At 43.5% G+C, this 15,294-nt stretch overlaps 1 protein-coding gene across 5 annotated transcripts in view; it reads right to left on the reverse strand.

Annotated features, from left to right (window-relative positions):
* TBC1D30 (TBC1 domain family member 30) overlaps positions 1-15,294 on the reverse strand; it is a 116,007-nt gene that overhangs the window by 25,798 nt on the left and 74,915 nt on the right. For 3 of the 5 annotated variants that reach the window (XM_069974626.1, XM_069974636.1, XM_069974615.1), the window contains exons 4-7: positions 6,024-6,085; positions 3,377-3,442; positions 1,694-1,819; positions 243-428 (exon numbers count right to left, since the gene is read on the reverse strand). In XM_069974626.1, coding sequence (XP_069830727.1) covers positions 243-428; positions 1,694-1,819; positions 3,377-3,442; positions 6,024-6,085 — 440 coding nt within the window. Of the gene's footprint in view, positions 1-242; positions 429-1,693; positions 1,820-3,376; positions 3,443-6,023; positions 6,086-8,489; positions 8,877-15,294 lie in introns of those variants that run through there. The other 2 variants (XM_069974656.1, XM_069974645.1) reach the window with 1 other exon arrangement.

Here is a 15,294-nt window from a genome sequence, read left to right on the forward strand (position 1 = left end):
CTATATACTGTATATAAAAAAATACATAGGCTTTGTTTGCAGTCTGTCACCATGGAAACACGATGGTTTCCATAGGAGCAGTAAACAGTAAACTCTAAGTGATTTTTAATGAACACTAGCTGCTTCATCTTCAGGTTGACTGTGAAGCTGAAATTATACTATAAAAAAATGATTATCTTTATGGCAATAGGCTGTATAAGGTTTAGACATTTAAAGTATACAGAATTTGCAGATTTACCAACCTTAAGTGCATCACCCTCATTGCCCTCCATCACTTCCAGGATAAGGGCAGCCAGAATATTAAATCCCTGGCAGTAGCCTACAGTCTTGTTCCACCTGGCATAAGCCAAAAGCACACGCTTTAGTACCACCCTATCCTGTTCTGCCTCCTGTCCACAATAGGAGCTGCAGCCTGTTCTATGAAGATCCTGAAATAAATCAGACAAACAAAACAATTACTAATAAAACCAAATTAGGGATAACTTACAGGTATACTTATAATACAAATCTTATAAACTCTGTAAAATAAAATATATAAAATTAAGAAAAAAAAAAAAAACATTTTAACCATGCAACCGGTTTTATAGTTATATACAAAGGACTGGTAGATGTGTTTCCACTGTATAACAAATACTGATGGCACAGTTTACCGCCAATGTAAATTAGTCAATGTATATAAGTAATAAACTGCAATCAAATTTAAAGAGGGTGCCCAAAGGTCAGTAACCTATATGAACTTAAAAAAAATAAAAAATAAATAAATAAAAAATTGTTAACAATCTGAAGATAGTATTTTGGTCGGTATTTTTAAATCCAAACTAGTACTAACCATGCACATATAACTTTTTAGTGTGGACTAGAGATGAGCGAGCTGGGCCAAGGTTCCCTGAACCATCAGCATTTGAATCCTGCTGCCTGCTCCACGAGGAAGGTGGAGAAAGCCCCACCTGGAAAACATGGATACAGCCTGGAAAACATTGTCTCAACCTCCCCATGGCCCAGGAAGACAGCGGAATTCAAATGATGATGGTTCAGGTTTGTACGAACTGGAACCTCGGCCTGGCTTGCTCACTTCTACTGTGGACAGATCAGAAGGGTAATTCTCAAATCAGCGATGTGAGGCTTTTTAAACCTAAGGTCTATTTCCTGATTTATTCCAGATATCCCTAATATAATAATCAGCTTTTTTAGTACACTGGAGGCATCGCCTAGTGCCCCCAGATGGGACCTACTCCAGTGCACTAAATAAGCGGATTAGCAAATGAGAAATGAGAAATATTGTTAGCATCTTGAAAATCTGACCTTGGCATTAAAAAATTCCTTGGAATCAGAATGATTGTGCCAATTCACACTAAAAAGCTAAGTGGTCTTCTTTCCAGTCTGGGGAGCAGTAAATGTTTTCTATAGGCATTTGCTACTGCTCTGGACCGTTCCTGACATGGACAGAGGTGGCAGCAGAGAGCAGTGTGTCAGACTGGAGAGAACACACCCCTTCCTGTAGAACAAACTGCAGCTGATAAGTACTGGAAAACTTGTAAATTTTTAACAGAAGTAAATTACAAATCTCTGGCACCTTCTGGCACAAGTTGATTTAAAAGTTGTTTGTTTGTTTGTTTGTTTTTTGCTGAACTACCACAATTTATGCAGCCAGTTTTAAGATGCAGTTTTGGCAGCTACAAACACTTATCTTTACCTTCACAATTTGTATGCCCATTGAGTCATCATCAGGATTGCTCCTTTCATTAAATGTAAAGCGCATTGTTTTCTCCCAATCGATAGAAATACTGTGCAGATATTGGTCTGCAAGTGTCAGCCATACCTAAAATACAGCAAATATAAATCAGCACACAGAATTGATGAAAAGAAGGGGTTCAAAGATCTTACTAACCGATAAAGAGGGGAAACTAAAATTAAAAAGTACATTAGGAAACTTATTACTTTAAAGGATGTATAGCTGTGATATCAAGAAGATAGATATCAGGTAACCACTACCCTTACAAAAGAATAGCCATGGCAAAGAACCATACAGGGCCCCATGAATCTTGTACTCTTCCCACCCCTCACTCACCTGGCCCAGCACAGCATTCATTCATTCTCCAAGCTCCCCAACAGACGTGTGACTCCAGAGAGCTAGGAGAACAAACATCGGGGGACTGCGCGAGGTCAGGTGAGTATGTGTATGAGGGGAGTCTCTTGTGACTGGAGGTGCAATGCTGCCTCCAGCCACAAGAGAGACTAGCAGGGCAGGAAGCCAATGGCTTCTTTTGTGCTGTCAGTCAGAGCGCTGCAGCATTTAACTGTAAGCGATTATCACAAAAGCTCACAGTTAAAGGGCCAGATGCTTGTTGGCCCCCTTAGTGCATGGGCCCAGTGGCACTGGTGTGGTCTGCATTTATGGTAGCTACTCCATTGCCATTGAGCTTTAGTAAAAGGGAAGAGAGCACAGAGTTCCTCTTTGATCACATATTGAGTACAACAACTCAATGGTCTGTTAGATTATGTGTTCGCTTCTACTTTTTTATTGGCCTTAAATGAGAAGTTAGGCAGTTTTTAAAATCTGTCAGCCTGCAAAGGGGGGGGGGGGGGGGGTATTTGATCAGGTGTATGAACATACCTCTCTCTGTGCCCATGGTGAGTAGTGGCACTGGCCTGGGACCACCTCTGGAAAGCATTTCCCCCCCAAGTTGTGATGTCATGACTCAGGGGAAAAGGCCTGTCCCTGCTGATGGACTGGCCGCTAAGTCAATCAGTGACCAGTCTTCCAGTACTTATCAGCTGCTGTATGTCCGTCAGGAGGTGATATATTGTTTCCAGTCTGACACAGTGCTTTTTGCTGACACCTCTGTCCGTGATAAAAAGTAAATCCCCATAGGAAACCTGCCCTGCTTTCCAGACTGGAAAGAATACACAACTTCCTGCAGGACACCCAGCAGCTGAAAAGTGGAAGACTTGAGATGTTTTAAATTTAACAGAAGTAAATTACACATCCCTGGCACCAGTTGAGGTGAAAGATTTTTTTTTGTTTTGCTGCAGTACCCCTTTAACAGAACCTATGCACAATACTCACCAGGCATCACACTACTGCAAAGCCCAATGTCAGATAAGACTTTTTACCCTATTCATTTTTATGTAATGTATTGTTGACCTTATACTGTGACTAAACACCAATGTGGAACAACCTACAAATATTTAGCACAGATGTCTTCAATTTCATATCTGGGGATTAAACATGCATAACCACTACAAGTTTGCCTTATGTAACTTCTTTTGTAGATTTTTGTAGTTTCTTTATTAAAAGAAATATCTTGAAGTAGGCTTTTCACATTCATTACAGCTGCAGTACGTGAAATAAAATAAAAATTGTTAAAAAACCTACTCTTTGCCGCCATTCTTTTGGTATTCCAGTAGGTAATCTCGCAACGGCTTTGAGAGCATCATACCACTAGAAGAACAAGCAACATCATAACAATATGAAGGGCAAAAAACGTACAGGCAACAGTTTGGTATTTGTCTTCAAATCTACTCGGTATCACACAGAACAAAGCATTTTGCTTTACAAGTAGCTACAACTTCTTGAGTTGTCTTCAGATTGATTTAACAAATTATTTATTTTTACAATCTCAAATCAGCAAGGACAGAAAAAGAAAACTCAGCCTTAGAGTGCCTTCACACACACCGCATCTGCAGCAGATTTGATGGTGCAGATTTGATGCTGTGTTCAGTTATTTAGATCACATCAGCTGCGTATCTGCAGCAGAAAATCCACTGCGATACGGTGTGTGTGAAGCTACCCTTAAAGCATAACAATTCAGAAATAATTCAGAAATCAATAAATATCAATAGTACAAGCAGTTTTAAGAAAGTCTGTAATTGGTTTTATTAAGCAAAAGAGTTTCCTTCTGTACTCAAAAAGCAGTTATCCTACCACCACCCTCACTTCAGAAGAATCAGGATTTCTGTGTCCATTATGCTCTATGGAGGGGCCGAGGGGGCGTGTGAGTGAGCACAGAGAGGAGAAAAGGCAGCCCTACAAAACACTACATCCTGCAAACATATCTCATCAAGCTCCCAGATAAGCAGTGACCTTTCTGGCCTCTTAATCCAGTGCTTTATGTGCCCAGACAGTCTCCAAACTGTACAGATGCTTATCTGCTTACTCAACTCCCTTGACCCCTCCGTAGGCTTTGCCTGATAATAAACAGATAGGAAGTAAGAAAGGGGGAGGCTGTAAAACAGCTTTTTAGTACAGACAGAGGCATGTTTGTCTAAAAAAAAAAAAAATCATTCCAGAGTTTCTCAAAATAGCTTGTACTAATAATTTCTGCAAAAAAAATATTTAAATGGCAGCTACACTTTGAAGGTCTCCAAACACTCTATGTTCTTGCCAGTTTACAGTGTATGGGGCTCTCTTGATGTTCCACCAACAGAAGATTTCGGTAGAGATATAGAGGTCGGGTGTGATGGAAAAAATCACTGCCCGATTCCTTTGTTTTCTGCTAGACCACCACCAGAGCGGCTGCGGCTTACCCCTTCCCATAGAGATCACAGGAACACTTGGCTTTGCCAAACGTTCCTGCGTATGGAGAAGATGGAATAAATAACTTTTGGCTGTGAAAAGTTTTTGAAAGTGTATGGTCACCTTTAATCTCAATGTAAGAACAGTAGGACTATGGAACGCTTTGCCAGAGGAAGTGGTCATGGTAAACTCACTGGAAGTGCTTAGAATGGGCTTGGATAAATTTCTATCAAACAATTCAAGAGTATATCTACATGACATCTTATGCATAAAATAGCAATATATCTGAAGTGCCTTGTAGGAGTGTATTTTAATCATTCTGAATTAGAAAAATTAGGTCTGCAAGTTTGATAAGTATTTCCTGGGTTAACCAATGGCCTTTTTTTCCCGCCAATTATATCTTTGAACATAACGGTAGCATCCAGTTTCAGATTTAGGGTGTCCTCACACATCCTTTTTGTGTGGCGTTTTTCGGGCCTTTTCAGTTTTTTTTCTGCCGTTTTTGACTAGATGGGAATGATCTTTTTCGTGGTTTAGGTGTTGTGTGCTGAACTTTTTTTTTCCTCTGCCATGACATGACCTAATTGCTGGACCACGAAAGGTGACAAAACACCATGAAAATAAAACATATGCACAGCAATGAAATTTTTTTTATAGAAACCAGAACAATCTCATTGAAGTCTATGGTAGAAAAACACCAGTTTGCATAACAAATGCCACACTTTCAGCATGCTGCACTTAGGAAAAACTGCCAAAGAGCCTGAAAATGCCAGAGAGAAAAATGCCACACCAAAAAACGCCATGTGTGTAAGGAGTATCATAAATTTCCATTGACCTGATTCTTTACATGAACACACTGCAAAATTGCTGCAGACTTTTCTGTGACTAAAAATCTGTTCCATTCATCTTAACAGTCCCTGTACAGTGAAAACAACTGGAGAGCAATGCCCAGCTTTTCTCTGCAAACTTCATCAAATCACACCAGTGATATAAGAACAGAGCAGAACACACTTGCTCCTCTCTGATCTATATTTGTGAGGTATAGCAGTCACAAACCAATTTATTACAATGAATTTATTTAAAAAAAAAACAAAAAAACTGTAAAACACACACACACGTGTAGTAGCAACAAGTCTATGTGTTTCCCCCTTCATCACACTGCTATAAATGTGAGTGTATTGAATACACTTATTATTTATGATTCCTGTGTCTAGACTCCCGGCTCTCCTGGTTTTTCTGTTTGTACATTCCCCTGAATGAGAGAGTATTTCAAATAAACAGAACAGTTGCAGAAATTTCTGCACCCCACATGTTGTGTGCACATTCACCTTAAGTAATCTATTGAATAAATTTGAAAAGCTGAATGTGTTAACAGATGTTAAATAAACTATACATTAATCTAGGGCCTTTGAACAGATAACATGCAGAAAACCCTAAATCATAATGAAATGCAAGACTAAGTAAAACAAACTGAAACATGCAAAAAAAAAAAAAAAAAGTGTCTTACCTGTTGAAAGCCATGCTGGCCCAATGAAGGCTCAAGGGTAAATTTCAACTTTGTGTCAACGCCTACAGGGAAGGATAAAACTGTTACTTCCATGGTTCATACACTAGTGTAGAACAGAGCTCCCAATAAATAAAGGTGCAGGATGTATTATACTTTATGTCACCAGCATCCCCCACTGACAAACACATGCAGGCAGCTCCTCCACATTCACTAACCACCTACACTCAATTTGAGTCATGCATAAGTTATAATAATGACATATTATCCGTCTTTATGAACAAAGCTTAATAACTGTATCCAGCACAGCCAGAAACGTACATCCTCCTCAGTTCAGAAACTATCAGTTCCTACTATCATAATTGCTTAGTAAATAACTCCATTAGTATAGAAAGACACAGTCCCGTCCACATTTTTTTTGTAACTCTGTGTATCAAAAAATAAGCCAAGTACTACAACGACAACAACAACAACGAGGTGGCCTGGGATATTTCTGGAAGCTTGACCTGAGCCTTCCTGTGTTGGCTGGAGGCTAGAAGAGGCAGAGGGGCGCTGTCCAGTGCTGAAGCAGAGCAGTCACCCAGCAGGCTAGTCATTCCACACAGCATGTATGGACCTGCCCTGCTAGCTTCTACATACCAAACACTAGCTCCCTACTACAAACACAAAACTAGCTCCCTACTACAAACACAAAACTAGCTCCCTACTACAAACACAAAACTAGCTCCCTACTACAAACACAAAACTAGCTCCCTACTACAAACACAAAACTAGCTCCCTACTACAAACACAAAACTAGCTCCCTACTACAAACACAAAACTAGCTCCCTACTACAAACACAAAACTAGCTCCCTACTACAAACACAAAACTAGCTCCCTACTACAAACACAAAACTAGCTCCCTACTACAAACACAAAACTAGCTCCCTACTACAAACACTAGCTCCCTACTACAAACACTAGCTCCCTACTACAAACACTAGCTCCCTACTACAAACACTAGCTCCCTACTACAAACACTAGCTCCCTACTACAAACACTAGCTCCCTACTACAAACACTAGCTCCCTACTACAAACACTAGCTCCCTACTACAAACACTACACTAGCTTACTACTACAAACACAAAACTAGCTCCCTACTACAAACACAAAACTAGCTCCCTACTACAAACACAAAACTAGCTCCCTACTACAAACACAACACTAGCTTACTACTACAAACACTAGCTCCCTACTACAAACACTAGCTCCCTACTACAAACACTAGCTCCCTACTACAAACACTAGCTCCCTACTACAAACACTACACTAGCTTACTACTACAAACACAAAACTAGCTCCCTACTACAAACACTAGCTCCCTACTACAAACACAACACTAGCTTACTACTACAAACACTAGCTCCCTACTACAAACACTAACTCACTACTATGAACACAACCCTAGCTCACTACAACAAACAGTAACTCACTACTACGAACACAACACTAGCTCCCTACTAGGACTACATCATAAGTGAGATCCCTGAAAAGACAAAGAGCTGCCATCCATCTGCTGCAGCACATATGAAGGGTTGTACCAGGCATCTGCATCATGCATCCTCTCCAGGCCTCCACAACAGAGGGAATAAGAATAGTGCAACCGGTGCTGAGCCGATTACTACGCCAACACGGGGTTAAGCCGCGATTACTAAGAACTTCTTCCCGGGCGGCAGCAGCATGCCTGGCTTCCTTCCTACCACCCAGCTAGGGCCGGTCCCGGCAGCAGCATGCCTGGCTTCCCTCCTACCACCCAGCTAGGGCCGGTCCCAGCAGCAGCAGCAGCAGCATGCCTGGCTTCCTTCCTACCACCCAGTTAGGGCCGGTCCCGGCAGCAGCAGCAGCATGCCCGGCTTCCCTCCTACCACCCAGTTAGGGCCGGTCCCGGCAGCAGCAGCATGCCCGGCTTCCCTCCTACCACCCAGCTAGGGCCGGTCCCGGCAGCAGCAGCAGCATGCCTGGCTTCCCTCCTAGCACCCAGCTAGGGCCGGTCCCGGCAGCAGCAGCATGCCTGGCTTCCCTCCTACCACCCAGTTAGGGCCGGTCCCGGCAGCAGCAGCATGCCCGGCTTCCCTCCTACCACCCAGCTAGGGCCGGTCCCGGCAGCAGCAGCATGCCTGGCTTCCCTCCTACCACTCAGCTAGGGCCGGTCCCGGCAGCAGCAGCAGCATGCCTGGCTTCCCTCCTACCACCCAGCTAGGGCCGGTCCCGGCAGCAGCAGCATGCCTGGCTTCCCTCCTAGCACCCAGCTAGGGCCGGTCCCGGCAGCAGCAGCATGCCTGGCTTCCCTCCTACCACCCAGCTAGGGCCGGTCCCGGCAGCAGCATGCCCGGCTTCCCTCCTACCACCCAGCTAGGGCCGGTCCCGGCAGCAGCAGCATGCCTGGCTTCCCCCCGCCACGGCAGAAGCAGCAGCGCTGGGGCTTCACCTGGCTCCAGGGTGCAGAGCAGGCGGGGAGCCGTCCTGGAGATGCAGTTCCTCTTCTTGAGCACACTGCTGAGGATGTTGCCCACCCCTCCTCCTCCAGCATTCTGCCTCTTCAAGCCTTTGCCCCCTCGCCTCAGGCTGCAGGAGAGCTTTTCTTGTCTCATCTATGGGAGCAGGAGGGCGCCCGGTGACAGCTGCTGATCTCAGAGCTTCTCCTGCGCATAAATGACGCAGATGCATCCGGTGGATCCCCGGGCAGCCACCTGCCACCAATCCGCTGGATCCAAGCAGATGACTCAGAGGCGATGAGAGGCGGCAGCTGCGGCGGTACCGTGTGTCCCTACCGAGTGCTCGGGATCCAGCTTTGTTTTCTCCAGGAGATCTGCAGTGCAGAGGAGGCGGCGGAGGGAGCATGTACGGATGAGGAGGGGCTCCACCTCCCACCATTATATCATCGCTCCAGCAGCACTGCTGTCACCAGCATGCAGCCCCTATACCATGGCATAGACAGAGCCTCCAGAACATGGAGATGGGATAGAGTATTACACCTCGGATCCCTGCCTGTAGCACATCACCTATCACCTACCTGCCAGGGGGGCTTATGGACTGCTCCATTGTATACAGCCAGTGAATCAGACCCTAATGCAGTAATATGGAGGAAACATATGTGCTACAGGGTAGCAGCATGCTAGGGCAAGATTACAGCAGGTTCTACAATACAGCAGCTATATACCAGTGCTCAAAGTTTTAGGTAATTCCCGATGGCTTGTGTAATGCAGTGGTTATTATGGTGTATCCAGTTACTGGGCCTGAATACACCCCATTAGGGCGATTTCACATGCATCAGAATATTTTCATACAGATCTAACATAAATAGGCAGCATGGGCTACATACAGATTTTGTGGCAGATTCATGGTGAATTTCACCCATATAAGCAGAAGGTGGGGGAATCACAAGTCCACAACACAATGAGCAAAATCTGCAGTAGTTCTGTGGACTCAACCAAAGGGGAAAAATCTGTATTTTTTGAGCAGTCCATGGACACTGCAACCCCAGGCACAGGGTGGAGGGTGACTAGTGACAAATTCTGTCCTGGAGATGCAAGTACATCTGTTAGACATGTCTTACTGTGCAAGCACTAGAGCATGGAATATAGCACAAGTAAGAGTAAGAAAATATGCAGCACTCATCAAAATTCTTATTATTCATTTATTCCAAAAAGATAAGGCACTACATGCAAGGAGGTCAGGCTTTCAGCAGTTACTGAAGGGGCAGCAACAGCAGTCAACCAGTGAACACCTGACCTCTTTGCATGTAGTACCTTATCCTTTTGGAATAAATGGATAAAGAGAATATTGTTGAGTGCCACATTTCTTCTAAGGCCCCATTTACACATCAGGAAAACGTATTTGGATTTCTTATCGGGAACTCCAGATAGAGTTCCTGACCCATAGAGTTCTATTGGGCATGAACAGCCTTCAGTATTTTTTGAAATACGGACGCTTTCCTAATGCACTCCCAGAAACTACAATACAATTCTGCAACTTCTGGAGCAATGACCTGTGGATGCTGATTTTTGCTGAGCACTGCTGTCTTTGTTATTGGGACTTGTATTTCTTTGACACTTACATTTCCTGTAAAACTGACTCACCGCCTCCTACCTTGAGTGATACACAATGTGGAATATAGCATCTCAAAATGACACTGATGTCTATGTACTAGGTGTGGCATTAACACATTTAAAAACATAATATAGTTTTAATAATTGTAATCCATACACTGATCAACATTGAAAACACCTGCATCTGCCTCATGCTACTATATAATTCTGGGCTGCAGAAGATCTCTAACAATGTCCTGTGGTATATGGCACACGTTAGCAGCAGGTTCTTTTAAAGGGGTATTCCCATCTCAGCTTGTTATTTCCTATCCATAAATGATCATTGGGGGGCTGACTGGCAGGACCCTCACAAATCCCGAGAATAGGAATGCAATTTATCTGCAGTAAACAAGTGTTCATGATGCCTGCACTCCATTAATTCTCTATGGGACTGCTCAAACACTTCAGTAGTGGCTGTGGAGGCACAGTGAGTGCTCTATTCCTTGCAAGGCGATTGAGTTCTTGGCATCAGTGGGGTCCTGGCAGTTTTAGCCCTATGGCTAGGGGATACCAAGCTGCTTTAGGAAAACCCCTTTAGGCTATGTTCACACAACATATATTTTCAGAAAATCACAGCCGTTGTACAACAGCCGTGATAATTACGAAAATATATGTTACCTCTCCGTCTATGGGATCCTGGTCAGAGCGTATACATATAGTATACGCTCGGCCGGGATCCCTAGCAGCGTTGCAAACTGACATGTCAGTTTTCTGCATCTGCTATTCATTGAATAGCGGCCGCAGAAAACCATGTCAGTACACACAGTGGAGCGAGCGGATCCGGCCGCTCTCTAAATAGTGTGCAGTGCAGAGTTCTGATGCGACCGCATCAGAACACTGCGGCCGAAAAGATCATCTGGTTCGTACTGCAGTACCGGCCGGGTCACGGAATATGGCCTTAAGCTGCAAAACAGAACCTTGTTTTTCTATCACACCCCACAAATGCTTGAAAAGATTGAGATCTGGGGAATTTGTAGTCAAGTAAATAGCATAAACACTTTGTCATCTTCCTCAAACCATGCATAAACCATTATTGCAAGGTGACAGCGATATTGTCCTGCCGAAAGAGGGCAATGTCATTAGGCAAGATATGTACTAGATTTACAAAAGTGTTTCGATAGGTGGTACGTATCATCCCCTTGAATGCCAGGACCCAAGGTTTCTCAGAGCATTATTCTGCTTCCACTAGTTTGATTTCTCCCAACAGTGCATCCAATTGCTCTATTTTCCTTAGGTGTTAGGTGAGCCTTCACACGTACCGCAGCAGATTTCACTCTGCGAGTTCCTCAGCTAAATCTGTTGCGATTCCAGGTACTGTCATTTCCTATGAATTTACATCCTCACAGAAGATTCTTCATTCCGCTGCATGAATGTAAAGCGCCTTCCCACTTAACCCATTGCTGCCAGGCTAATATGTTACCCACGCTCCCCCTTGCTTCTCAGGCTCCCGGCTCCCCACTCAGCCAATCAGTGCGCAGTTCCGCCACAGCAACTGATTGGCAGCCTTGGGATAAGTGGGAAGGAGCTTTACATTCTCACAGCGGAATGAAAAATCCACTGCCAGGATGTAAACCTATAGAAAACTACAGTATCGGGTATTGCAGCAGATTTCAATGTGTAACTATACAATACGTGTGAAACTGGCCTAAAGGGGTATTCCAAAAAAACCTAGCTTGTCTCCTATCCAGGATGGGGGGGGAAGTAAGAGGTCATGGGGGGGGGGGTCCTACTTCCATATGCCCCAGCGATCTCCAAAAGGTAAAGTGACTTAACATTAGTAGCCTCCCCACTACTGCTGGGATGGAAGAAGCTTCAGTCCTGGATATTTAACCCTTTGATCACTGATCTTGTCACTGGGTTGTCCTTTGACCCAAACAGAACCTCTGACACAGATAGGAAGTTAGTCTTAGTCCTTTGTAAGGATAGCTTGTTAGGGAGCAAAACATACGAGACCTTACAGTGGCACCTCATGACATTGTTATATATCACTGTGCAATCCTAGCTGCTTCTAAAATGGGTAAAAAGAAAAAAAAAGTGGCAAGTAAACACTGATGATTAGAGTCTAGGCAACCTCTGTAAAAAGCACAGTCATTTCATTCTTCTTCATCAAATCACAATTGACAAAATGCCATCATTGTCTGTTCTGAACACTTAAATCCCAATTTGATTGGGCAGCCACTTTAAAGGGGTTATCCAGTGCTACAAAAACATGGCCACTTTTCCCCCTACTGTTGTCTTCGGTCCAGGTGTGGTTTGCAATTAAGCTTCATTTACTTCAATGGAACGGAGTTTCAAAACCCCACCCAGACTGGAGACAACAGTAGGGGGAAAGTGGCCATGTTTTTGTAGCGCTGGATAACCCCTTTAAAAACACCACTACAAATGATAACTTTCTAAAAATGGCCTAAAATGAAGTTATCAAGTATCAATATATATGGACAGACATATCATATATGGAGAGACAATTCACACTTACTGGATTTAGCAGAGGTTTTCTGTTCTGAATAAATTAATTTGTGGCACCACTAGAGATGAGCGAACCTCGAGCATGCTTGAGTCCATTCGAACCCGATCGTTCGGCATTTGATTAGCGGTGGCTGCTGAAGTTGGATAAAGCCCTGAGGCTATGTGGAAAACATGGATACAGCCAATGACTATATCCATGTTTTCCAGACAACCTTAGAGCTTTATCCAACTTCACTAGCCCCCGCTAATCAAATGCCGAACGTTCGGGTTCGAATGGACTCAAGCATGCTCGAGGTTCGCTCATCTCTAGGCACCACATTTCTATCAAAGTGACATTCCCAAACTAAATGTTAAGTAATCCTAGATGGCTTTTATATCGAGTATTAAACAACAAAACTACCAAAAAATCATCTTATTATTACTATTATTTGAGGCAGTTTGTGATGGAAGTGTTGACACCACCACTAATCTTACTACAATTAATGCCCTATGTACACTCTCTACTACATTCACCGAGAAGCGAGCTTAAAGAGACTGTCAGTATGTTTATGCTCTACTATATAAGAGTAGCACAAACTAATGACAGAGAAGCTGAACAGAATGATGTATCACTTACGTTGCTCTATGCAGCTGATTCAGAGATATCCTCCTGAATAACATGGACAATAAGTAGTCAATTGAGGCCTTGAGCTTCAAGGATACTACTGATGTGGCTTGTTAGATAATAATTTATAAGTCTAAATAGCAAGTTGCTTAACCAACCTCAGCTGCTTACCTGCTAGAGAATGGAATATGTAATTGACACTCGCTCCGAATAAAATAAGAATGAATATGTATGTGACATCTTAACCAACAGGAGTTGGGGAAACACCTATGTTCTTTCTTGGTTAGATGCCACCCTTTTTCTTTATGTATAAACATATCCAATAAACTATGGGTCTATTTCACAGAATCTTGTGTCTGTATCATTTCTCTCAGCAGTACATACTTACTGTTGCTGCTGTGATCCGCCATCCTATTCCTCTTGCACTCCAGCTCAGCCGCTGTACCTTCAGGACCCGCCTCCTCCAGAATGAAGAATCCGGCTGGACCGGTGAGCCAGAGAATAGGATGCTAGGATGGCTCTTTTGGGTGTGGCAATTATTAAAGGGGTTATCCAGCACTACAAAAACATGGCCACTTTCCCCCCTCTTTTGTCTCCAGTTCAGGTGTTGTTTGCAATTAAGCTCAATTTACTTCAATGGGAAAGAGGGGAAAAAGTGGGCATGTTTTTGTAGCGCTGGATAACCCCTTTAAAGGTCCATTGAATTTTGTTGAAAAGGTGGTGAAAGGACGGCAAAAAAAAAAAATCTGTATGTGAAGAACTTAAAATAACAGCGGTTTGCTAAATATTGGCCACCAAAAAATGTCCTGAACATTAATTTGATGGCTCTTGCAAACAACGGCCAGGATTCTATGCATTGTGTGAACTAACAGCCATTAATTTCATTGACTTCAATGAAAATCACTGAAAACCCCTGTTATTTTAAGTATTAAATAACAGCTGGTATTTTAATAAAAAAAAAAAAAAAACAACACACACAAGTGTGTAAACATGACCTTCCACTGGCGGATTATCAGCCACAGGAACGTTTCTTGCAAGACTCCTGGCCAATTATCTGACCGAGTAAAAGGCCCTTAAGACTGGCATTGGGCGATTTACCTCACACAGGGAATGGGGAGAGGAAGCATTACAGCTATTTAGGAGCTTGGAACAGCCACTTTAACCTTTTTGTACCAGAGAATAGAAGCATTTCTCTACATCATGGAAGCACAGCTGGATATATGAAAGGTACCATGTGTCTCCCTGACCTAACAGCTATCTCACAGTTTAAAACATGAATTACAACTGACAAATTCAGTTTAAGGGTGCCTTCAGTTCAGGGAAGAAAAAGAGTGCTGCACCTCACACCTATGGCTGACACCAGTACCTCTCGGCTGCATAAAAAACATCAGAATTCTGTATGTGAATTGATCAAGCCACACTGCCCCATGTACCGCGTGCAGGTATCTGATACACATGGGTCCCTACACTAAGGGTGCCTTCACACACACCGGATCCGCAGCAGATTTTACGCTGCGAATTTGCAGCAAAATCCACTTTGGGTCCATTGCCAGTTCCTTCCTATGTGAATACATACTTGCAGCGGGATTAACATCCCGCTGCAATTATTTAAGTTAACCCCTTGCTGGCCGGAGCATACATCACCTGCTCTACGCTCCGGCTTGTTTGGGGAGTTCCCGGCTGGACATCCCGCTCAGCCAATTGGTGGCCACGGACAGCTCACTGATTGTGATGCCGGAAAAACCCAAAAGCAAGCCAGAGTGTGGAGAAGGTGATGTATTCTCTGGCCGGTGGGGGGTCAATCCAGCTGTGAGTATGTATTCTCATAGGAAACTACCGGCAATGGATCCAAAGCGGATTTCACAGCATGAAATCCTCTGCGGATTCGGTGTGTGTAAATGCACCCTAACACAGTTATGGCAGGGTTTTTTTTAGCTAGATCCAGAAGTTGGTTCAAAAACAATAATTACATATATTAGGAAGGCATTATACCTCTCCTTGGTGACCATAAAAAGTTTAGGTAAGCATATAATACAAACAACTGGAACTGAGACATAATAAACACCAAAGTTCTG

Source organism: Dendropsophus ebraccatus, chromosome 1 (genome assembly GCF_027789765.1).
Source record: "Dendropsophus ebraccatus isolate aDenEbr1 chromosome 1, aDenEbr1.pat, whole genome shotgun sequence".
Classification (NCBI taxonomy): domain Eukaryota; kingdom Metazoa; phylum Chordata; class Amphibia; order Anura; family Hylidae; genus Dendropsophus; species Dendropsophus ebraccatus.